Source organism: Berghia stephanieae, chromosome 10, assembly GCF_034508935.2.
Source record: "Berghia stephanieae isolate SIO BIC M18660-M18661 chromosome 10, UCSD_Bste_1.3, whole genome shotgun sequence".
Taxonomy (NCBI): Eukaryota; Metazoa; Mollusca; class Gastropoda; order Nudibranchia; family Aeolidiidae; genus Berghia; species Berghia stephanieae.
In genome coordinates this window covers 23,856,014-23,879,901 of record NC_088369.1, presented here as the reverse complement: position 1 = coordinate 23,879,901, position 23,888 = coordinate 23,856,014, and the positions used below count along the sequence as shown (strand labels likewise).

At 36.6% G+C, this 23,888-nt stretch overlaps 1 protein-coding gene across 2 annotated transcripts in view; it reads left to right on the top strand.

Annotated features, from left to right (window-relative positions):
• Nucleotides 1-20,859, top strand: part of LOC144980851 (integrator complex subunit 4-like) — a 37,319-nt gene extending 16,460 nt beyond the window's left edge. For both annotated transcript variants that reach the window (XM_078928716.1, XM_078928715.1), the window contains exons 5-20: nt 123-262; nt 1,215-1,335; nt 2,264-2,335; nt 2,780-2,954; nt 5,344-5,479; nt 5,791-5,860; nt 6,489-6,631; nt 6,758-6,873; nt 8,913-9,046; nt 9,740-9,903; nt 10,539-10,632; nt 11,853-11,924; nt 14,337-14,524; nt 16,726-17,050; nt 17,407-17,527; nt 18,482-20,859. In XM_078928716.1, coding sequence (XP_078784842.1) covers nt 123-262; nt 1,215-1,335; nt 2,264-2,335; nt 2,780-2,954; nt 5,344-5,479; nt 5,791-5,860; nt 6,489-6,631; nt 6,758-6,873; nt 8,913-9,046; nt 9,740-9,903; nt 10,539-10,632; nt 11,853-11,924; nt 14,337-14,524; nt 16,726-17,050; nt 17,407-17,527; nt 18,482-18,615 — 2,205 coding nt within the window. In that variant the 3' untranslated portion in view covers nt 18,616-20,859. The remainder of the gene's footprint in view (nt 1-122; nt 263-1,214; nt 1,336-2,263; nt 2,336-2,779; nt 2,955-5,343; nt 5,480-5,790; nt 5,861-6,488; nt 6,632-6,757; nt 6,874-8,912; nt 9,047-9,739; nt 9,904-10,538; nt 10,633-11,852; nt 11,925-14,336; nt 14,525-16,725; nt 17,051-17,406; nt 17,528-18,481) is intronic.
• The last annotated feature ends 3,029 nt before the right edge of the window (nt 20,860-23,888 follow it).

Sequence of the window (23,888 nt, the reverse complement as noted above, 5' to 3'; positions counted from 1 at the left end):
GTGGTGAAATTGTCTTTATAGAATAAAGCCATTTTGTCCTGAATTTTGCAGCAGGTGACTTGCTCTGTATGAGATGGAAACTTTTACCCGTTCTCATTTCATAAATTTTTTTCTATACGTAGCTATTGTTACATAACAGTGGTCAGCCTTTGTCACAGTCCGTCTACAAAGACGCATGCAGTGCCCTGTCTGATGACTATGAAGGTGTGAGACTTGCTGCTATTCAACTGATATGGGTTCTAAGCCATCTTTATCCAGAAAGGTATGGGACTTCGTTCTTGCAATTTCTTTTTGTCTTTTAATAAATTTTTTTTGTCTTTTAGTGGGGGGGGGGGGGGGGGGTCCTGATAGCTTTGTCGGTAGAGCTCTTGTTTTGCACACAAAGGGACCGAGATAGATCCTGGGTGAAGTCAAAGAGATTTTTTCTGACCTCCCTGTCCACCCAGCTTAGTCTGTTAGATCTGATGTTAAGTACTTTGCGATAGAATTGTAGAGTCCTATCCAATGTGTAGCAAGCAATTGCTATTGTCCATTTTACGGTACATAGAAACTCTGGTGCCATGTGCCTAATGGCTCTGAATCTGAAGGACTGCTTTTGGTTCTACACTATCAGTTTTTGGAATATTTTTCATTATTTGTCGTAGAAAAATTAAGAAAACAAAATTTTGTCACAGATTTTCAAAATGATTCAATATTGTCATTGTTTCGAGTCATATTTTATAAAAACAAACTTCTGGCACGACATGGCTCAGTTGTATGGTCTTTTCTTATTACCCAAAAGGTACTGAGTTCTATCACCCACCATGCTGTGTTATCCTGAGCAAGTCACATTGCCCCAGCTCGCTTTGCAACACTACGCTGCACTTGGAATAGGCACTAAAGACTTTATTTTCCCTTAGGGATGAATAAAGCAGTCCTACAGAGCCATTAGGCCCATGGACCTGAATTTTATCCTGGTTTCTATAGCATGAAATGGACAATGCCAGTCTATCGCAAAGTACTCTCTGTCAGATCTAACAGACCTGGGCTACCTAATCATTGCTGGGTCTGAAAAAAAATAAATCTTGACTGCACCTGGGATTAATCTCAGTCCCTTTGCTTGTTAAGCGATTGCTCTACCAACTGAACTATCGTGACCACCTTAGAGACGAAATAAAGGAAATTTTAGTCTTATTTTATTATTTGTATTCACGTCTATATATTTCTTTTTGTAGTATGGTTCAGCTATCAGACTCCAGCACAGAACTGAGACTGGTTGATGATGGATTTGCCAAGATCTGTGGAATGGTTGTAGATGTGTCCGTCAAAGTGAGAGTGAGGGCATCACAGTTGTTGGTGAGTTTGGATGTTAAAAAACTGAAAAAACTGAAGATTTATAACTGATGCAGATATTGACAAATAATTTTTTTTTTTAATGATAAATTATGCTGCAATTTCAGTTATTAGATAAAAGAAAAGAAAATAAATGAACGAATTCAGAGGTTGACTGAAGTGAAGAATGTATCAATAAAGATAAAAGAATATAAGATTGAAATAGTTTGGACATGTTAAGAGACGAGAGACGGAGTATGTGGGAAAGAAAGTATTGGATATACAATTAGCGGGAAAGAGAAAAAAGGGACGCTCAAAGACTAGATGGATCGATAAGGTAAAGGACGATATGAAAGAACTGGGCCTGGAGGAGGATGATGCTATGAACTGAGATGCATGGAGATGTGGCATTCATTATGGCCTGCAAAATGCGGGATAAGCTGAAAGAAGAAGAAGAAAAGAAAAAAAGAGACAGAGAAAATTAGTCTATTGGTGCCATCGTACCCATAGATTTAAGATGTATGGTCTCCTTTTTTGTTGTAATTGTTGGGACTTTGTTTGAATTGTCCATAATACATTAACTCTCTCCTTACCGATCAATTTCAGTATTTTCCCAAAATGGCAGGCTTACCCAGCAGAAAAATTGATTTTTAAAAACTCAATCAAGCTCTCTACAAAACAACTTTATGTGTTATTAATTAAACAAAGATCATTCTTAAAATTTTGTAATGTACAAAATAAATCTGAATAAGAAAAATGTATATTGTGTCGTAACAAATGTGACGATGTCGTAACAAATGTGATGATTTTGCTGCAGGTGGTAAGGAGAGGGTTAAATCAGTCGCTTTGCGACTACTATTTGGAAGTTTTTTTGGTTTGTTTTTTTTAATTCTACACACTTTATGTCTTTTGATATTGTTTTTTTGTTTTTTTTTATTTCCCCACCCCCCAGGGATCACTGCATTTGGTGAGCCCAAGATTTCTGGAACAAACTTTGGATAAAAAGCTTATGTCAAAGCTAAGAGTAAGGTTCTATGTAAATTGTATTTTGTCATTTCTGTTTATATCCACACGTTGAGTTGAGCAGACATTTATAGCTTTGCTAATAAAACGAATACCTGGCTGTTCATAAATCTACTAAATGAAACTGAAATTATGAACCTTGACTTGAATATCTTATTGCTTTGAACTGTTTATATATATATATATATATATATATATATATATATATATATATATATATATATATATATTATATATATATATATCTTCTTTCATTTTAAACGTTTATCTTGGTTTTTAAGTAATGTATTATGTTTTTTGTTGGCTGAAGAAGGGTTTTGAGCTCAAAACGTTCCATATATAGTATTTTGTTATTTTTTGAAGCTGTTATATTCATTTTTTTAAATTACTTTTTACAGTCCCCAGATTCTAGCAGCTTAATGTCACTTTAAAATCTTTATTTCAGAGAAAAAGATCTGCACACGAGAGAGCCAGGGAACATTTTTGGTCTGGTGAGTGGTCCTCAGGCCAGAAATGGGCGGACGACGCTCCCAAGGAAGACATGAATCCCGATTCCATTAGTCTGTTGAATATTGGGGCTTGTGGGGCTTTTATTCACGGCCTGGAGGATGAATATTTGGGTAAGCATAGTGGCCAACTGCATACCTGTCAACCCTTCCGCTTTTGGTGGAATCATTCTTATTTTCACTCTTCCTTTCCACCATTCCGCCATTGTCTCTAAAATTCCGATTTTCAAAAATGATGATAATAGTAGGATGAAAAACAATGAGGGGGGGGGGGGGGGGGCACTTGCTCTCCTGTCCCACCCCCTCCTCTTCCCCATTCCATTGTCTAACACATTTGATATGTAGTTTTGCCAGCTGTGCCAGAATACTATATCTTTATGTGTTTGATAGCAAGGTTGATGGGAATTTTGATAGGGAATTATCCATTGGTGACAAATCCTTATTTTTTTTGTCTCAAATTCCTATTTTCTGACGTTCTGATTCCACTTTTGGAATTTGAATGGTTGGCAGGTTTGCCAACTGTCCTGATAAACTGGGATGTCCTGATTATGCAAACTGGAGAAAAAGAAGAACGAATGATAAGGTACTTAAGTCTTTCTGTGCCATTGGCCACACTGTGCGGTCCAGAGCAGAATCTGTTCTACTGGCCAATGGCTGCACAGTGTGGTCGGTCTTGAAAGGCAAAAATAATTATGTAATCCAATCCTACTTTATAAAAAAGTACTATAAATTGAACCCATGGTCGCATTTCTTTCATCAGAACATTCAATAGGCCCCAGGGGGTATTTTAATTGAGATTTTGTGCCGAATTCGAATGTCGCTTTGTCTTAGCTTGTCATTCTCATGCTACCTCAATCAGGTGTCATCCATTTTGTGACGGAAATGTGAATAAAGCCTCAGTGCTGAAAGAGTTAAGTCGTGTGTTTGACAGAGGCTAAAAATCTTCAAATTAGAAAAGTGAATAATTTGAAATTGATGAAATATAAACAAAATATATGAAATTGTTATCGTTACATCACTTTTACAGACTTTCCAACCAGTATGGTTTCTCATATTTTATTATGCTTTGAGGTCCAAAACATGATGATATGGAAATGTTTACTAAAATATGCTAAATACAAAAGGTCAGGATTTGTGACAACAGGGGGGAAAATTATTAAAAGTGTAATAATTAAATGTAATTGAATATCGCCTTCACCTAGGTGAGAATCTGAATAGTCAGACAGACGATTGTTTTAGGAGTATCAGGATTTTCCCTCCCTCTAGTAGCTTGATAAAACTCCATTAATTCAGCGGATGCTAAATTTGAAATTTTGAATGGTTGCCTGTGATGAAAATATGAGAAAATTAGCATAAATAGTGGGAAAACTATGATAAATCTTTTCAAATGGTTGAGTTGGTTGGCAGGTCTGCTTTTATTTAGTTGAACCTACAGTTATATTAGTAGTAGTAGTGGTAGTAGTAGTGGTAGTAGTTGTGGTAGTAGTAGTGGTAGTAGTTGTGGTAGTAGGAGTAGTAGTAGTATTACTAGTAGTAGTAGTAGTAGTAGTAGTGGTAGTAGTAGTAGTAGTAGTAGTAGTAGTAGTGGTAGTAGTTGTGGTAGTAGTAGTAGTAGTAGTAGTAGTAATAGTAGTACAGTCCACTCCGGATAATCACAACACCTTGGGATCAGCGAAAATGTTGCGATTAACCGAAGTTGAGTTTCCACTTCAGTATTGCAACATTTTACACATATATTGTAAACTCAAACTAGTTGTAAACATTGCTCTTTGTCCGCCACAGACTGAGCTGTATGATTGAATTAAAAACCCTATGGCAACCTGTATGGATTTTGTCAAGCAAAAGCAGCTTTGATGCAAGTCGACATCTTATTCAGATTTGATTCACTTTCACTCTTTTGTTCTCAACATTTGTAAGAGTCAAAGAGATTAGCCTTGATGAGAGACAATATGCTCTTACCAAACTCGTTGGTCACAATGCACAGTTGTCAATCCCAAAACAAAGGATATCACTCAATGTCATTGTCTGTTTTAAAGACTATGACCAGCACCCTCGCCTCCTATCCAATGGTCACAGATGACATCACAAACCCATACTGCAAATCCCCGCCCTTTTTTGTCTCTAATAAAGTTGTGACACAATACTGTAGCATTAAATCCTGCTCACTCTCGATTTTTTCAACCTGTTACGATTTCTTCCATGATGAAATCTAATCATGACATTTTGTTAGATTGATTTCTTGAATTTATCACTTTTTGAGGGCAAAAAAATTTGCTGCGATTAACCGAAGTTTGTTGCATTTAACCAGTGATTTTTATATAGAATTAATTCCATTTCCTGGGAAATGTTGCGATTAACCAAAAGTTGCGATTAACCGAGTTGCGATTATCCGGAGTGGACTGTAGTAGTTCTAGTATTAGTAGTAGTACTAGTGGTACTAGTAGTGGTAGTGATGCCAATCAATGATGAAATGGATTTGATTTTTTAATTGTTTCCACAACAGAGGTACGAAATGCAGCCCTCGACTCCCTGTGTGAGTTGGCTTCAAACTCAGCACATTTTGCCCAATTGTCAGTGGACAGCATTATTGACATGTTTAATGACGAGATTGAGAGTGTCCGACTCAATGCTATACACAGGTAGGATATGGTTGAAATATGTAAATGTTACTGCTCGAAGCTCAAAGAAATAAATAACAATGTGAAATTGAACGTAAGCTTCAATTTAATATACGAAAACAGATAAAATGGACATTTTGGGTTTCCCCTTTATCAACAAAACAGGATGAATGAAACACTACAGACGAATGAGATAATGTGGTACTGGCGTTGTTAAGATGAATAAACAAAAACGATGTTTGATTTATTTCGTGTTGCAGCTCTATTAGGGTTAGTACTTTTGCTTAAATTCGGTTGCTTTAATCTAATCCATTTTCTTTTTCTTTCAACAGTTTACGTAAGATCTGCCCCTGTCTCCTTTTCCGTGACGATCAAATTGACATAATTCTTGGAGTCCTTCAAGTAAGTCACAGTTATCAATTATTATTATTATTATTATTATTATTATTTATTATTATTATTATTATTATTATTATTTTATATTATTATTATTATTATTATTATTATTATTATTATTATTATTATTATTATTATTATTATTATTATTATTATTATTATTATTATTATTATTGTTATTATTATTACAGTCAATGTGATGTCATTAAATGATATCAATGTTACCATTTTCATTAATATTTAGAGTATACTCCATCTATGTGCTAACTGTTAACCTCTTTGTTAAAAGCTTGGAGAAATTCATAACAAGAATTTATCACACAATGAAATTTATAAACCTTCAAATTAGGATTGGTGATTATTTATAAGAATACTTCTGTTTTATTTTCTCGCATTCTATCGGAATGTAAATATAGGAATGAAGATATCATCATTATGGTCTATCCTGTCTTCATCATCATATATAATACTGTGTGACTTCATTTTTCTCATGAATTGCCTTGTAGTCTCCATAGCAAAATTATATTCTAAAATTCTGCTAAATGAGACAGAAATTATGAATCTTGTCTTGAATATCTCATTGTTCTGAACTGATTCTATCTATATCTCTCTCTTTTTCTTTTAATTAATCTAGGACTTCTCCTCATCCACAAGAGAGGCGTTGAGAGAGTTTATGGGGTGTGCAAAGTTGTCCAGTAAGAATTGTCTTAACTCTTGTGCTATGGCCCTACTAGACAATCTACGTCGTTATCCCATGGACAGGACTTCAGTGTGGAGGTTAGTCTGATGAGTAGAAGTTAAGGTGGAGCTACTATTATTTATTCATTTATTTATTTTCCATTTCCATATTTATATATTTTTCGAAATTTTGTTTGTTTTTTTTTTGGTTTATTTGCACCACAGGTGTTGCCAGAGAATGGGTTTGAACCACGCTGCTCACACCTTGGCCTTGGTCCCTGATCTACTCTGCCTCCACCCTTACTTTGATACTCCAGAACCTGATATGGATGACCCTGCCTGTATCCTTATCCACTGAAAAAATTAGTTTGTGACATAGTCGTGGTCTGAGAAAATTAGTTTGTAACTTTTTTGAGAGAAAGTTTTTCTGAGGGGAATCTTCTTACCCCTACAATATAGAATATTTCCACCATGCCCTATAAGTTTTAATTTATGCCCCCAATAGGCTGCATAGTACCAAATACAATTTATTATACCTAGAATTAGTGTTGCAGTGCCCTTTTTATACTAATCAGTTCTCTTATATATTATCTGGTATTGTTTATATAAAGCACCTTATTTAGAGTGTAGGTGTGCATTAATTCTGGAGAAAAAGTACCCTGTATGCATTTTTTCTTTCTAGGTTTTCTTTTTAGTTTTCTATTGGGATGAAGGTATTTCCTTATAAAAAATTTTTCAAAGTGTAAAGAGCAGACGACCTTTTAATCATCCAATTCCTGTCCATTCACTTTTCCAAATGTTGAACAGATTAAATTGCCACAAGGAAGTTGAAGAGAGTTTTTTATTTTTTTAATTACTAATTTCAATTCGTAGATCACAATGTTGATTCTCTTCTTCTCTTTCTTACCCAGTGTCGTCCTCATTGACATTGGCTGCCCTCACTGCTCTGTGATGACAAATGTCTGCCCATTCCTCCCGTCTGTAGACGGTATCGTACAACTCTCTTCCATTCATATCTGTCCATTCTAGGATATCTTTTATATAACTGGACTTTGGTCTTCCTCTTCCTCATTTGCCCTCCATTTTTCCCTGTACTACATCTTTCATTAGGGTGCATCAGTTTCGGCATATGTGACCAAAAAAACTGAGTTTCCTCTTTTTGATGACATGTAGTAGATTAAATTTCACAAAAACAATCACAATTTAGAAACTCAAGCTTGCTAGAGGTGAACACTCAATGCAGAATACTGATTAACTGATAGAAGTAGAAATTATTTGATAGATTAAAACCTGTTTCCTTTATGTAGTTTATTTTTCTTGGTATGAACGTCTTCGACATGTTTTGTGTATGACCAGTAATTGTAGCATTAATATTTGTATTGAAAATGTGCCTCGAGCTGTTTGTATATGGAATAGGCGTGATATAAATAATTCACATAATTATTATTAAGTGAAGAATTTAAAAGTAATAACCAATAACCAACAACATTCACACCTCATCTCTTACTTGGTATGTTAGTTAACATAGCGGAATGTTCTTCAGAAGAATACATTAAATCATTTTAGAATTACAGTGAGTGGATCTAAAAGACACTTAAAAAGTACTCACGGAATTCTCTCTAATCAACCAACATCAACCATGGCTTTACAAACTTTTACATGTTGACTAAAATTGTTTTTTGTTTTTTTACTATTGGTGAGCTTCACTCAAACACATATTGATGCTGTATGTTTAAGTAAAATGCTCACAACATCCACCTGCCAGATATAGCGTAACGACACAAAACTATGTGTAACCTTGAACATTTATAGTCTGATTGATATAATTTATTGAGAACTAATCCCCAAAATGGCTGTCTAAAGTCAATAACAAAGAACTGAGTGACGTCAACTGTGTTTCTTTTATAGTGTATGTACAGGGACTTATGCATTACACCCCCTTATGTCTCTTAATTGTGCGACTATGTGGTCTAGTGGTATGACACTCGCTTTCGGATCGGAAGGTCCTGGGTTTGAGCCTTGCTCGGCACATAGTTGAGTCCTTGGAAAAGGCTCTTTATTCACATTCTCTCACCGTACTCAGGTATAAGATGGATACTTGGCCGTTAACGGCGTTGTCTCTGTTGGAAAAAAATTGTAATATCGCCTAACAGGCGTCGTGTCTCATTCTACATGTTGCTGTTGGTCAGTGACCCCTTGTAAAGCGCTTTGAGCACATTAAGTGGATATCCCGCTTTTTAAAAGCTCTTTTATTTTTAATTGACATTTTTCTTATTTCCATCCAATACTTTTTTCTCCAGAAAGAATATTTCCAATCCTCATATCACTAAATCTTAATTAAGCCAAGATATGAATAAAATTCCTTGACTCCCTTAATCAGACATCAGCATTCTGGTCCTGGTGTCCAACGCGGCATCCATGTCTCCAGCCATGGTGCCAATGTTTCCAGAACACACCAGAAGACATTATCTTTACCTCAGATCTAGCCTCCCACATCTCGTCCCCTTCATCAAGGTGAAATATTTTCAAAATTGGGACAGATTGTTTTACAAGATCAAAACAGTGCTGCAATTTGGAACCGTGTCTTCTATCCCCGTATATCTGTTTTTTCAATTTGCTTTCTGTCTTTGTCTTGGACTGAGATTACTTGGTTTTGTCCTGGCCCTGACTGGATGCCCTGACTGAGAGGGAAACAGTCAAATGTATAGTTAATTTTCGGAGATGATTTTTTTTTTCCTTGTAAATCATCTCTCTGTTATGCACTGTATTATGTTCTGTTTACATATTATATTAAATTTTTTTGGCTTTTTTATTTTTGCAAAGGGCATCCCTGGTGCATAAGGAATTTCAAGTCCAACAATTAATCTTGCAGTCCAGCTATTTATACAGATTAAATGGGTAAATGCAGATTTTATGGGGGGTCAAATTTTTTGCTCTGTATTCAGATTTTTAAGGTTAAATTTGAGATGAAAATTAGCGATACTGAATTAATGGTGCCTATTTTACCCTTGAGTACGGTGAGATAATCTCCTTTTCCAAGGACTCAACTTTGCATCATTCAAAACAGGACTCAAACTAAGGATGTACATACAGGATCCCAGCTGAGTGATACCACTAGACCACTAAGTTCACATGTTCGAGCAGCTTAGTAGATTCAATTTTTTAATATCATCACCTTTTTTTTTTTTTTTTTTTCACATTTCTTAGAGTCTGGATCCCCAGGCAAGAGATAGCGACTCCGTTTCCCCTCAGAAAACCCAAACAGGCTCCAGTGACACCAAGAAATTTCTGGAAGAGCTTTCTCAGAGATTGACCAACATTGAATCGATGGAACCTCAAAAATCTTTGTCAGTTCTAGAAAATGCTGTCAGGTTGGTAGTCCATTGTGAGGCTGTGCAAGAAGTTCATTGCATATCTTATTTGTTTTAAGGACAGTAGAGGAAAAAAATTGATTGGAAATTGTTTTGTACACAGAATTTGTAGTGAGCTTTCAAAATGGAAGCAAATTGTCAAAAAAAATAGGCTTCAACAGTCGTGACGTCACTTCCCTCATAATGACGCATTGTAACTTAGTAACTGGTGGAAAAGTTAAGATTAGCAAGAAATAGAGAGCTAGACAAGTGCCAGAAGACAATTGAGAATAAATACTTTTTGTGGTGATAAGACTTGAACCCAGAACCCGACTGATATGATGGCACCCTCCATCGGGCTGTGAGATGGATGCTCCATTTTCAAAATGCCATCCACGAAGGCCCCAATAAATTTTCATCACCTCAAAATCATTTGTATTCTCTTTTGTTTTATAGCACTTCTCTTTTCATTTATTTATATTTTTTTTCCTTTACGAGAGACCTAGAGAGAGACAATTAATTTCTTACTGGTTTTTTTTGTTTGTTTTTACAGAGACCTAGAGAGACAATTCATTTCTAATTTTAAAGAAAAAGTGTTTACAAAGACCAAGAGAGACTAAAATCATTTTTTACTTTTCTTGTTGTTGTTTTTACAGAGACCTAGAGAGATTAAAACAGTTGGATACCCACGTGTCGGCATCAGCTGAATGTACTTGCCTTTATCTACAGTCACAGTTACTCATGACAAAGGTGACTCTTTGTTTGCTCAATTTTAAAGTGTTTAAAGGCATTTCCTACTTGAAGCTCAAAGCACTTTCTAAAGCTTCAAGCAAATTAGTTTACTTCTCTATATTTTAAGGTCTCTGATAGCATTTGTTATCCTAGGGTCCTATCATCAGTGAGATGCGCAAGAGCCTAAACTGGTCGTCATTACATGAAAGACACACTATACAAAAAGCCAAAGCCCTCTTTAAGGCTTGTCATGGACTGACAACGATCCCAATTGATTACCTTATCCCAAACAAATGAAAACATCTTTCATACCAGGTCCCGCATTCATGAATTAATGCTCATCTCAATTAGTTTTTTCCAAGAACCATCCGAATATGGAATTCTCTGCCTGAAAATATTTTTTAAAATTTCCGGTCAAATTGAATTTGACAGAGAAATCAGTAAAATCAAATTAAAAGCCTAGGCAAGTCAATATGTCCTCACCACACTCACAGTCGCGATTATCTTCGATGCACAGAGTTGTGACTTGATGACAAGACAAGAATGACAAGAAGACTGAGATCAATCATGGGTGAAGTCTCCCCCCCCCCCCCCCCATCCACCTAGCAGTTATTGGGTAGGTGGGTCTGTTAGATCAGATGGAATGTACTTTGCAATAGGCGAGCGTATTATTCAAAGTGTATCAAGCAATTGTTATAGTACATTTCACGTCATAGAAACTGGACTAACAGGCCGCCTGAGGCTGAGAGATTGAAGGTTTAGGTAAGCATAAAAGGATTTTTTAAAAAATATATAGTCCTTCAGAGCCATTGGGACCATGGAGCTGGAGTTTATCCCAGTTTTTATAGCGGGAAATGGGCAATGGCAATTGCTTGCTGTCCTTTGGATAGGACACTAGTCTATCGCAAAGTACTTTCCTCCAAATCTAACACTCAGCTACCCATTCACTGCTGGTTGGAAAAGGGGGTCAGAATAAAGTTCGACTGCACCCAGGATCGATATTGCTCTACCAACTGAGCTATCGGATAAGCGTATGGAGAAATTATGATTTGAAAGAAAAAAACACCATATAAGGATTAAAATGATTATATTTGTTTGCTTAATTTTTTTTCATTTAGTTTTAATATTTCAATTTAGAATTTTTTTTTTTTTAAATCGTTTTGTTTGGATTAATCTTGTAATTCTACTATCAGACCTCTCTTTTCATGTATTTTATTTCTTTTTCTCTTTACATTTAGTTTCTGACCAGCATCAGTGATCCAACGCTGTGTGTTTCTGACACAGAGAGTTCTGCTTCCACTGTGGACAAAGTAAGTTTTGCATGATGTGTGTTAAATATAGATCATCTCTCTGACAGAAATAACTATATTTGAATCGGCATAGGTATCAATTTAAGAAATTAAGGAACAGGCACTGGTGTAAGATAAAGATCTGAACAAGTGTGTATGAAAGGTGCCAGACAAAGGAAGAGAGAAAAATAGAAGAAAAAAACCATCCCAAAAAAATCAGTCTACCTCGACTGGGGATTGAACCTCAGACCTTCTGATTACCGGTCAGACATTCTACCATTACACCACAGAGGCTCCCGATAGTTGGGACAATTTTTTTAATACCAATATTCTTCACAAGAGTACGTGTTTTACGATGTGAACCCTCGTTTGCATCAAACAACACATACATTGAATTTGAGAGGACAAGGACAAAGACATTTGAGTCTCATAAAGTCAGCACCCTGGGTGGGGTTCTTGACCTGCCATAGTGGGCAGGGGGGGGGTACATAATTTGTCTTCTGTCCCCTTATATCTGTTTTCCAACATGCTTTCTGTCTTTGTCTTGGAATGAGATTACTTGGTTTTGTCCTGGCCCTGGCCGGAGTCCTAGCTGGGAGGGAAACAGTCAAATGAATAGTTAGTTTTGGGAGATGAGATTTTTTTTCTGGTAAATCATCTCTCTGTTAGGCACCGTATTATGTTTTATATACATATTATATATGATTTGTAAACATTTGATTGTGTTCCTCTTAGTGGGGACCTGTGCTTGTGTTTGGATGAGAGTTTTAGATGATCTCAAACTAAATACTTTGATAGTGTGCTTTTGGAATCTATATCTGTTTCCTATTTGAACCAATTCCCCTTTTGTCTTCCCTTTTCTTTGGTGCTTTAATTATAAGTCTAGAACTTTTTACTATCCCATTCTCTTCCTTTTTACTGGCGATGATATGACCTTAATGTGTTGCAAGTGCCGTAAAACCCTTAAAAAACAAACAAAAACAAAAGTCAACACCTCTTGATGATCCAAAATGTTCTGTATCTTATCTAATTGTCTTCCATTGATAATGGATATAGTCAACCTTGCTTAAAGTCAACCAATCTTTCTGGTCCAGCGGTGTTGGTATTATCAGGATTCCACTGTACATTTATTCATCTGAATATGCGGCTATGTGGTCTTGTGGTAGGATACTCGCTTTCGGATCGGAAGGTCCTGCACCGAGTGAGTCTCGAATCCAGGACCTTCTGATCCGAAAGCGAGTATCATACTACAAGACCACATAGACCGCTTTTTGTTACCATCAGGACTGAGTTATTGTTAAGGATCATTCATGATACAGTCCACTCCGGATAATCCCAACTCGGTTAATCGCAACTTTCGTTTAATTGCAACATTTCCCAAGAAACGAAATTAATTCTCTATAAAAGTCACTGGTTAATTGCAACAAAATTTGGTAATCGCAACAAAGTTTCTCCCTCAAAAAGTGGCAGATTCAAGAAACCAAACGAAATATTTTGATTGAATTTTATCGTGGATGAAATCATGACAGGTTGAAGAATCGAGATTGAGCGGAGTTTAATGCTACAGTTGTGTGTCACCAGTCTATTCGAGACAAAAGAGAGCAAGGATTTGCAGTATGGGTTTGTGATGTCATCTGTGGCCATTAGATAGGAGGTGAGGGGGCTGGGTATGGTCTAGACAACAGGTAGAGGATGACAGCTGTGAAGAGACTGAGCGATATTCTTTGTTCTGGGATTGACAACGGTGCATTGTGAACCAATGGTTTTGGTGAGAACTTAGTCTCTCATCACGGTTAATCTCTTTGACTCTTACATATGTTGAGAACAAAGGAGTGAAAATGAATCGAATCTGAATAAGATGTCGGCTTGCATCAAATCTGCTTTTGCTTGTCAAAATCTATACAGAGCTGCCATAAGGTTTTTATTTCAATCAAATTGCTCAGTCTGTAGTGGACTAATAACAATGTTTACAACAATGGTTTGAGTTTGCCAAAAATGTGTAAAATTTTGCAATAGTTGGACAGGAAACCTAACTTCGGTTAATCTAAACATTTTCGTTGATCCCAAGGTGTCCACTCCGGAGTGGACTGAATAATCATAACAATAATAATAATAATAATAATAATGATAATAATTATAATAATAATCATAATAATACTTTATTGCATCCCAAAAAGGAAATTTTATTGAACAGATGTGTTATAATTTACAAAGATAAATAGATAATGGAAATACGATGTATTTATAAATAAGGAGTGGTTTCACAGCCAGAGCCGCGTTTATATATGAATAATTTCAACACTATAGAATAGTTAAAATTGTCACGATAAATTGAAAATTGAAAAAAAAAACAAATAAATTAATAGTTTAATATTTACATTATTTGGAAGTGTTATTTATATTGATTACACATTTTGTATAATTCAATTTTAGATTGTGGAGACGACAACCAAGCTACAGACGTTATTCATGGGGCTGAGTCGAGGCGTTGTGTGGTCCATTCGTCATTTGGAGCTCAAGGCCTGGACTTTACACGTTATTGTCTCCCTTAGCCAGGGCTCCCTTGGGGAGAAGATAAGATCCTGTGAAATGTTCAAGCAGATAGTCTCCTCTTTGAAAAGGTTTGAATTCTTTGAATGTTTTGGATCTCATAAAGTGTCTCTCTTGCTGGGTGAGGTCTTTGACCTTCTTTGGTGGGCAGGAGGGCACGCTGTCTTCTATCCCCCTATATCTGTTTTCCAAGTTGCTTTCTGTCTTTGTCTTGGAAAGGGATTATTTGGTATTGTCTTGGCCTTGGCCAGAGTCCTTGGCTGAAAGGGAAACAGTCAAATGCTTAGTTTTTGGTTTTGGGATATTTTTTTTCCTTGTAAATCATCCCTCTGTTATTAATGTTGTTTTAAATGTATAATGTAAGCATTTGAGTGTGGTCCTCTTAATTGGATTTTGTGCTTGTGTCTGGATGAGACTTCTAGATGATTTCAAACCAAGTACAATGATATATGCTCTTGGAATCTACATCTGTTCACTATTTGTACCATTCCCCTTCATCTTAATATTCTTGTGTGTTTTCATTGTAATCTAGAATTTTTTTACTATCCCACTTTCTTCCTTTTTACTGCCGCTAAAATTACCTAAATGTGTCGCCAGCTCCGTAAAACCCTTAAAAACAAAAAAAAAAAAAAAAACAACATAGGCTCTCTTGGGGAGAAGATAAGATCCTGTGAAATGATCAAACAAATTGTCTCCTCGTTGAAAAGGTTTGCATTCTTTGATGTGTTGGATCTCAAAGTGTGGATGGGGCTCTTTGACTTGCCATGGTGGGCAGGAGGTCACTTGCTGTGTCTTCTATACCCCTATATCTGTTTTCCAGTTGCTTTTTGTCTTTGCCTTGGAATGAGATTACTTGGTTTTGTTCTTTCCCTTGTCGGAGTCCTTGGCTGATAGGGAAACAGTCAAATATTTAGTGTTAGTTTTGGAAGATGATATTTTGTCTTGTATATTATCTCTACTATGCATTGTATTATTTTTTGTTATACATATATATATATATATAAGCGCTTAGAGTCTGGTGTCTCAGAGTTATAGCGCTATATAAGTTTTCAGCATTATATATATATATATAATATATATATATATATATATATATATATATATATATATATATATATATATATATATATATATATATATATATATATATATATATGATTTGTAAACACTTGAGTGTATTCCTCTTATTGGGGATTTGTGCTTTTGTCAGGATGAGACTTTCAGGTGATCTCAGACTGATAGTGTGCTCTTGGAATCTACATCTGTTCCCTATTTAAACTATTCTCCTTTGTCCTACTTTTTCTTGTGTGCTTTCAACTGAAACTCTAATTCTTTGATCACGGCATCCCATTTTCTTCCTTTCTACTGGCGCTGAAATGACCTCAATGTATCGCAAGCGCTATAAAACCTTTAAAACCAAAAAGAAACATTCTTTGATGTGATGTATCTCATAAAGTTATTCAATATTTTTGTTTGGTTGAGAGTGATGAAAAAAGCCTGAAGCTTGAGAATGTGGGCCTATTGGCTCTGAAGGACTACATTTCCTTTTTTTATAATTAAGACTTAACATTGGATTGTACAAGTCGGATTCACCCTGACATATTACTGGGTAGAGGCTGTGGGACACATATTTATGTTTATATCTTCTTTCTCTTCTTCTTCTTCCTTCCTACCTTCCTCTTTCTTCTTCTTTCTTTTTCTTCTTCTTCTCCTTTCTCTTCTTCTTCTTTCTTCTTCCATAAAGCATCAACTTTAGTGTAGTCTTCTCAGGCTATATAGTCGCTATTTGCTAATTGTACTTCATACAGTCCTGCTAAACATGTGTGGCATCCTGCTTCCCCTCTCCACATTCACAAACATGTCTGTTTCTCCAATCTTAAATGCTTTGAAGGGGGTCCTGGTAGCTGGTAGAGCTCTCGCTTCACATGCAAAGGGACCAAGATCGATCTTTGGTGCAGTCGAGATTTTTTTTCTTATCCCCCCAGCAGTGAATGGTAGCTGAGCCTGTTAGATTTGGTGGCAAGTACTTTGCGAAAGACTAGCGTCTTATCCAAAGGATAGCAAGCAATTGCTTTTGTCCGTTCACGCTTTAGAAACTGGGATAAACACCGACTCCATGGGCCAAATGGCTCTGAAGGACTATTTTTTAAATTTTTTTTTTAATGCTTTGAACATGTGGTGTCGGAGACAGTTCTGTCCGCATCAAAGTCTGAAAATGGCAAACTTGATCTTGTCTATTGAGGTGTTTATAATTTATATAATATATCAACAGATCACTTGACTCGGAACATCCAAATCAACAGCATCACCTGCACCCATCCCAATCCGTGGATCCAGTGACCAGACATCTCGTCAACAACCTCTCTCATATAGACTCCTCCCACCTCCAAGCCACTCACGCCGTCCTCCAGGCAGCCCTGCCCATGATGCGACCGCGCATGACCTCTTGTCAAGGGGTCAGACAAGTCAAGGTCACGATGACGGAGCCGGTCGAGAATCAGGAGAGTCCGGTGAAAATGACGGCTGGTCTAACTGCAGCGATTCCGGTGGTGGCAACGATCGATAACATTACAGACATAAGGGATATTCATATTCAGGTAAGTGGGTGGGTGGGATTCACGTTGTAGTCCTTTAGAGCCCATGGAGCTGGAGTTTATCCCGGTTTGTATAGCGTGAAATGGACAAAAGCAATTGCTTGCTATCCTTTGCCAGAGACTAACATCCTACTCAAAGAGTAGCAGACAATTGTTCATGCTACATATATGGAAGATAAATGCCAGGTTCATGGCCTTACATCTCTCAAGGACATGTAGTTTCACACATTTGCACATTGAGCATCCCTAATTTTTAATGGACACAATATTAATCATAATTATTCATATTCATTTTTGTTTCATACTTGCATCAGACACTTTATTATTTTCTTATATTCTTTTGTTTTTATTCCATGCAGGTGAAATACCCTGACCAGCAGACCCAGTTGGTGACTCCCCCCCTGTCTGCCTGGACAAGAATCAACAGCTTGCGATATAAACTCTCCTCGGAAGTCGTCATGTCACACACTCTGTGGTCAGGTAACGTGGAAAATAGATACCACCATTTCACCATTTTTCCCCATGCCTGCCAACCCCAACCCTTCCAGTTTTGGCAGCACCATTCCTATTTTTCTTCTTCCTTTCCGCGATTGTCTAAAATATTGATTTTCAACAAAAAAAAAAAATAACAAAGGGAAGAAAAAAAAGGGGGGAGTGGGTTGAGAAAGATGAAAGTAATAATACTTTTAACAATTGCCAAAAAGTAGATCAGAAGGAAAATTAATTGCACACCCTTCCCCTTTTCCAATTTAATTCCTTAACACTTGTGATCGTTTTGCCTGCTGTGCCGAAATACCCTCTTTATAATGTTTTTGGAAGGCACTTTGCAATAGACAAACATCCTATCCAAAGGGTAGCAAGCAACAGTTACTGTTCATTTAAGACTATGTAAACTGGGATAAACTTCAGCTTCAGGGGCCTTTTGGCTTTGATGGACTATTTGGTCGACTATGTGGTCGAGTGGTATGACACTTGATTTCGGATCGGAAGGTCCGGGGTTCCTGGGTTTGAGCCTCACTTGGCGCATAGTTGAGTCCTTGGAAAAGGCTCAGTACTCACATTATCACACTGTACTCAGGTGTAAAATGAGTACCTGGCCAGTAACAGCATTGTCTCTGTCTGAAAAAAATTGTAATATCGTCTAATAGGTATCATGTCTCGTTCTACATGTTACATTTTGCTGTTGGTCTGGGACCCCTTGTAAAGCACTTTGAGCGCATGTTTAGTGGATATTGCGCTATTTAAAAGCTCAAGATTTTTTTAGGTTTTATATTTTATTTATCTATCAACTAACCACTTCTTTTTGTGAGACAGATTTGTGTGTTTTGTTCTTCTCTTCTACACAAAAATATTAAACGCTATCATTATTTATCATTTGTTTCCTTTTGATATTATTATCATTTGAACAATTTTTGTCCCTATGTTTTTCATCAGAATCGTGCAACGTGGAGGTGTCCTTGGTCCACGAGGTGCGGTTCGAGACGAGGCAGGTGGTGAAGAAACAAGAAATGGTGGAATTGGCCAAACCAGTCAAGTTGTTGGTGGCGACTAAGCCCTTCAAGCGATGACCTGGCTTTCAACACCTAATCAAATGGATGCATTTTCTTTTCTAAAAACCCGTCCCGTCTCTCCAATCCAAACACTTCCATTCCCAGCATTTTGTCCCGGATTACAGAGACATCCAGATAGTGTGGAATGAGTCCCAAAAGTGTACAATTAAAGAGAGAAAAAAGAAATCCGCCCCCTGGCAACCTGTCCGGATAATGGAGACATCCGGATTGTGGAGTTCTGGATTAGAGAGAGATGTGACTTAACTGCAGAATCATCAGGATAAAAGGGGGTCCCAATAGCTCGGTTGAGCACTTGCTTCACATGCAAATGGACCGAGATCGATCCCGGGTGCAGTTGGAGCCCCCTATCCACCTAGCAATGCTTGGGTAGCTGGGTTTGATAGATCGAGTGGAAGTTACATTGCAATAGACTAGCATCCCATCCAAAGGGTAGCAAGCAATTGCTATTGTCCATTTCATGCTATAGAATCCGAGATAAACTCCGGCTCTATGGGCCAATGGCTCTGAAGGAGTTTGTGAATCAAGGACCCTGACACTACTAGCAATGCACTTCACAATGTTATTTTTTTTCTCCCAGAAAAGCCTCATTAAGATGTATTGCCATTTCACACAGTACAAGTGGGGTTTGTTACACACTCAAACACTGCCAAGGAATGGTAGTCGGATCACATCAGGATGTCTTCCGGAATATTCCCAAGTCTTCCAAATGAAAACATTTGAATTTACCTGTGTGTTTTGTAAGACTTGTATTCAGAAATGGAAATCCGGGATTTTGGAGTTAGAGGAGGAATTTCCTCCATTTTAGAAATTTACATTTTCCCCCCCAATCAAATGTACTGGCAGTGAGAGACTTGATGTGCTATGGAACAAATAGGTGCAAGTTTCCCAGTCTCCAGAAGTTAGCTGGAGTATCAATGATAGTTTATCATCTCAGTTGCTCTAAAAGTTGAGGCTAGTGCAGTAAAAATGGTGCTTAAAGGCAATCATTCAAAATTTTCCTCCTTTAAAAATTTTTTGTCAGCACCAGCACTGCTGAAGAATTGGAGATTTGTGGTTTGATGTCGGATCCTTCACTTTGTTTTATGTTGTCTTTGTTTTCTTTTTCCTTCTTTTAAAAGAAATTTACAGTGCTTTCCAGGGGGTAGTCAGCCTGGGCATACAGTCACCAATACTGAGGCATCTGGTTCAGACGTGTTTCAACACTTTAATTTTTTTCTGGAGTATTTCACATTTCAGGTGGTGACATTTTAAGCTCTGACAAAATTTAATTTGTATTACACGCCAATTACAAAAATTGTCACTGCCTATTACCCATTACACATTCACCAAAGAGCCGAAACTTTTTAAATGAAGGGCAAAACCAGCCTGAAACAAAAGTTTCAGCTCATTGCCATTCATCAAGTTATAGTTGCTCGACTTTCATTTTTTGAAAAGTCTAGATCGAGCAAATGACGCACTCATTTAGTTATTATTTCTGTCATTCATAAGCCTTTATAAAGGAAACCACCAGAAATATATTTTGTTTTACCATTTTTATATTATATTTATAATTGTATATTTTGTTGCGTACACACTGTCTTCTATCCCCTTATATCTGTTTTCCAACATGCTTTCTGTCTTTGTCTTGGAATGAGATTACTTAGTTTTTTTCCTGGCCTTGGTCGGAGTCCTGGCTGGGAGGGAAACAGTCAAATGCATAGTTATTGTTTTGGGAGATGATATTTTTTTCCTTGTAAATCATCTCTCTGTTATGTATTAGTATTAGTATATTTGTTATTTTTTAATGTATAATGTAAGCATTTGAGTGTGTTCCTCTTTGTTGGATTTTGTTCTTGTGTCCGGATGAGACTTAAAGGTGATCTCAAACTAAGTACATTGGTGATATGCTCTTGGAATCTACATCTGATCCCTATTTGTTCCTTGTTCCCCTATGTCTTACTTTCTCTTGGATGTTTCAATTGTAATTCTAGAACTTTTTACTATCCCATTTTCTTCCTTTTTTACTGGCGCTGATATAACCTAAACGTGTTGCAAGCGCTGTAAAACCCTTAAAAACAAACAAAACATATATTTTGTTGCTGAGAGAAAGACGTCTAGCTCAAACCAAGTCATGAATTTTTAGTCATACTGTTGTCATGTTTGAGCAGGTTGTCAATTGATTTGTTTTATATATTGATCATTGATTTTATAAAGAAGCCAAAAAAAATAAAACCCAACAATAAATATGCTTGTATAAAAGTTGATTAATCTTTCTATTATCTTTTTTTGTTGAAATTTAAAAAATTATAAAATACTATGAGGTCATGAATAATAAGTGGCTGGTAAAAAAGTAAGACAATCAGATGAAATAAAAATGTTGGACAGAAGAAAATAGTAAAAGTTAACTTCTTAAAATAATATTAGTGAGAGAAAATAGTAAAATTTTACCTCTCAACTGAGTATATTTATAAGTACGGTAATAGAATTACTGTCAAATGAGGTACTTTTCATTGTCTGAAGAGATAACTCTGCCTCACACATTGTAATCAGAGCAATTTGAGCTTTTGTCTCTGCATTGTTTCAGTTGTTTCCCCTGTTGAAAGAAATTTCTTTCTGTACGGTTTTGTGGTGTATCATATGCTTTCGGATCGGAAGGTCCTGGGTTTGAGCCTTGCTTGGCGCATAGTTGAGTCCTTGGAAAAGGCTCTCTACTCACATTCTCTCACCGTACTCAGGTGTAAAATGAATACCTAGCCGTTAACTGCATTATCTTTGTCTGAAAATATTTGTAATGTTGCATAACAGTAACAGTAACAGGCATCATGTCTCATCCTACATGTTAAAAGTTGCTGTTGGTCAGAGACCCCTTGTAAAATGCTTTGTGCGTGTTCATTGGATATTGCGATATATAAAAGTTCAACTTTTACTGAAGAACATAACTGTCACAAAATTAAATATGTACCATCAACTGGGGTAACGTTGTCTTTAGGCGAAACTTTACCTCTTTAATATTGGACCAATCAGAGTATATATTTAGTTGTCTGACAATTATTTCCTTTGGATAAATAGGCAAGTCAATTTAACCAGGAAAATAACTACTAGACTACAAGGCTGATATGACTCATAATCAGACGTCTACTATTACAAAAAATTCCTAGAATTACGAAATTTTGGCTCTGATTTTAGAACTCCATGAGCAACTCTTCTTAAGTCATTAAAACTTATTAAAAAAGGAAAGTTGATGCCAGACTGCATAATTTAAAGGATTTTAAAGTGTGTTTTAATCTGTGAGTGAGTAAATTGTTGATTTTTAAAAATAACTATAGTTATCTCATAAAAACGACGAATTTTAAAATTTGGCAGGTCTGCTCAATATGCTCCAAATTTACAGAGGCAACGTTACTCCATTTATCGGTACTCTGTTTTTCATGGTTTTGCAGCACTCGCAACACATTTAAGGTCATAACAGCGCAAATAAAAAAAAGGGGGGGGGGGGGGAATGGGATAGTAAAAAGTTCTAGAATTACAATTAAAGTACACTACCGAAGTAAAAGGAAGACAGAGGGGAATTAGTTCAAATGGGGAACATGTAAATTCCAAGAGCACACCATGTGTAATTAGTTTGAGATTATCTAAAAGTCTCACCCAGACACCAGCACAAGATCCTGCTAAGAGGAATACATACTCAAATGTCTACAAATCATTTGTTAAATTAAAAAACAACTACATAATTGAGAGAAGATTTACAAGGTAAAAAAAAATCTCCCAAAAGTATTAACTATACATTCAAATGTTTTCCTCCCAGCCAAGGACTCCGGCCAGGGTCAGGACAAAACTAAGTAATCCCATTCCAAGACAAAGACAGCAATTGGAAAACAGACAGGGGGAAAGAAGACATGGCAAGTACCTCCCTGCCCACTATAGGACGTCAGGGACCCCACCCAGAATCGGTAGTCTAATAATAGATCCAAGCCAAAGATGCAAAGAGGTAAAGTTACTCCATCTGGCAGTACTCCAATTTGGCACAGTGGTATAATATGTGCATCATAACCAAATTCCCACCACTGAGAAAGTCATTTCACTTTCAACCTAGCTCCCTTTGCCGTTCTGCATGGTGGCCGATGCCAGCTTTATTCCAGTATTCTTTTGGAATAGACCTTCAAGATAAAAAAATCCCCAAGGATGATAAAGGGATTTTTTAATTTAGTTTTTTTTAAATTATTAAAACAAGAATAATTTGGTCAGTAAATTTGGTGACATTTAAATAATGTGTACAGTATTCACAGTCACAGGATTGTAGTACAGCTGAGCGACTGAATGTATTGGTTACCTCCCATGAGCGTCGGATTTCTGCATGCTCAGATTCTATATCGAGTATGCTTTTTTGGTTCCCCTGAGAGTGTGCTAGAATCAGGTGAATATCGTAGTATAGTATGAGAGAGGAGAAAATATATTTGTTTAAAGTTGTCAAGCATAATTTTATGTCATAAATCTGTAAGTAAAAAACAAAGAGTGAAGAGAGAAGTGTGTTGGGGGGGGGAGAAACAAGATGTATTAATTTCATTAAGTACTCGTATTTAAGTTAGCTGAGCAGTAGATGTGTGGTCTTGTGGTATGACACTCACTTTTCGGATCAGAAGGTCCTGGGTTCAAGCCACTTGGCGCATTGTTTGATCTTTGGAAAAGACTCTTTACTCACATTCTCTCACCATACTCGGGTATGGTCTCTGTTGGAAAAATGGTAATATTGCCTAAAAGGTGTCATGTCTCGTTCTACATGTTATGTGTTGCTGTTGATCAGAGACCCTTTGTAAAGTGCTTTGAGCAAATTTAGTGGATATTGCGCTAAATAAAAGCTCTAGTTTTTTTTTAGATTTTTTAGATGGCAGATGAGTGATTAGTTAAGCCCTAAAGCCTGATATCCTCTTAGATGATTTAGGCAAGTAGAGCATATCATTGGTGTTTCTTTTGTTTTGGTTTAAAGGGTTTTAACAATACATTTAAGTCATCTCAGCACCAGAAAAAGGAGGAAAAAAGGATGGTAAAAAAATGTTCTAGAAATAAGTAAATGAGATATAGGGAAATTGGTTCAAATAGGGAACAGATGTAGTTTCCAAGAGCATGTCATCAAAGTACTTAGTTTGAGATCACCTTTAAGTTTCAGTCTCATCCAGACACAAGCACAGGATCCCACCAAAAGGAAAACACCCAAATGTTTACAAACCATTGTATATTAAAAACAAAAAATTATACATCAGTACATAGAAGAGAGATGATTTACAATGGAAAAA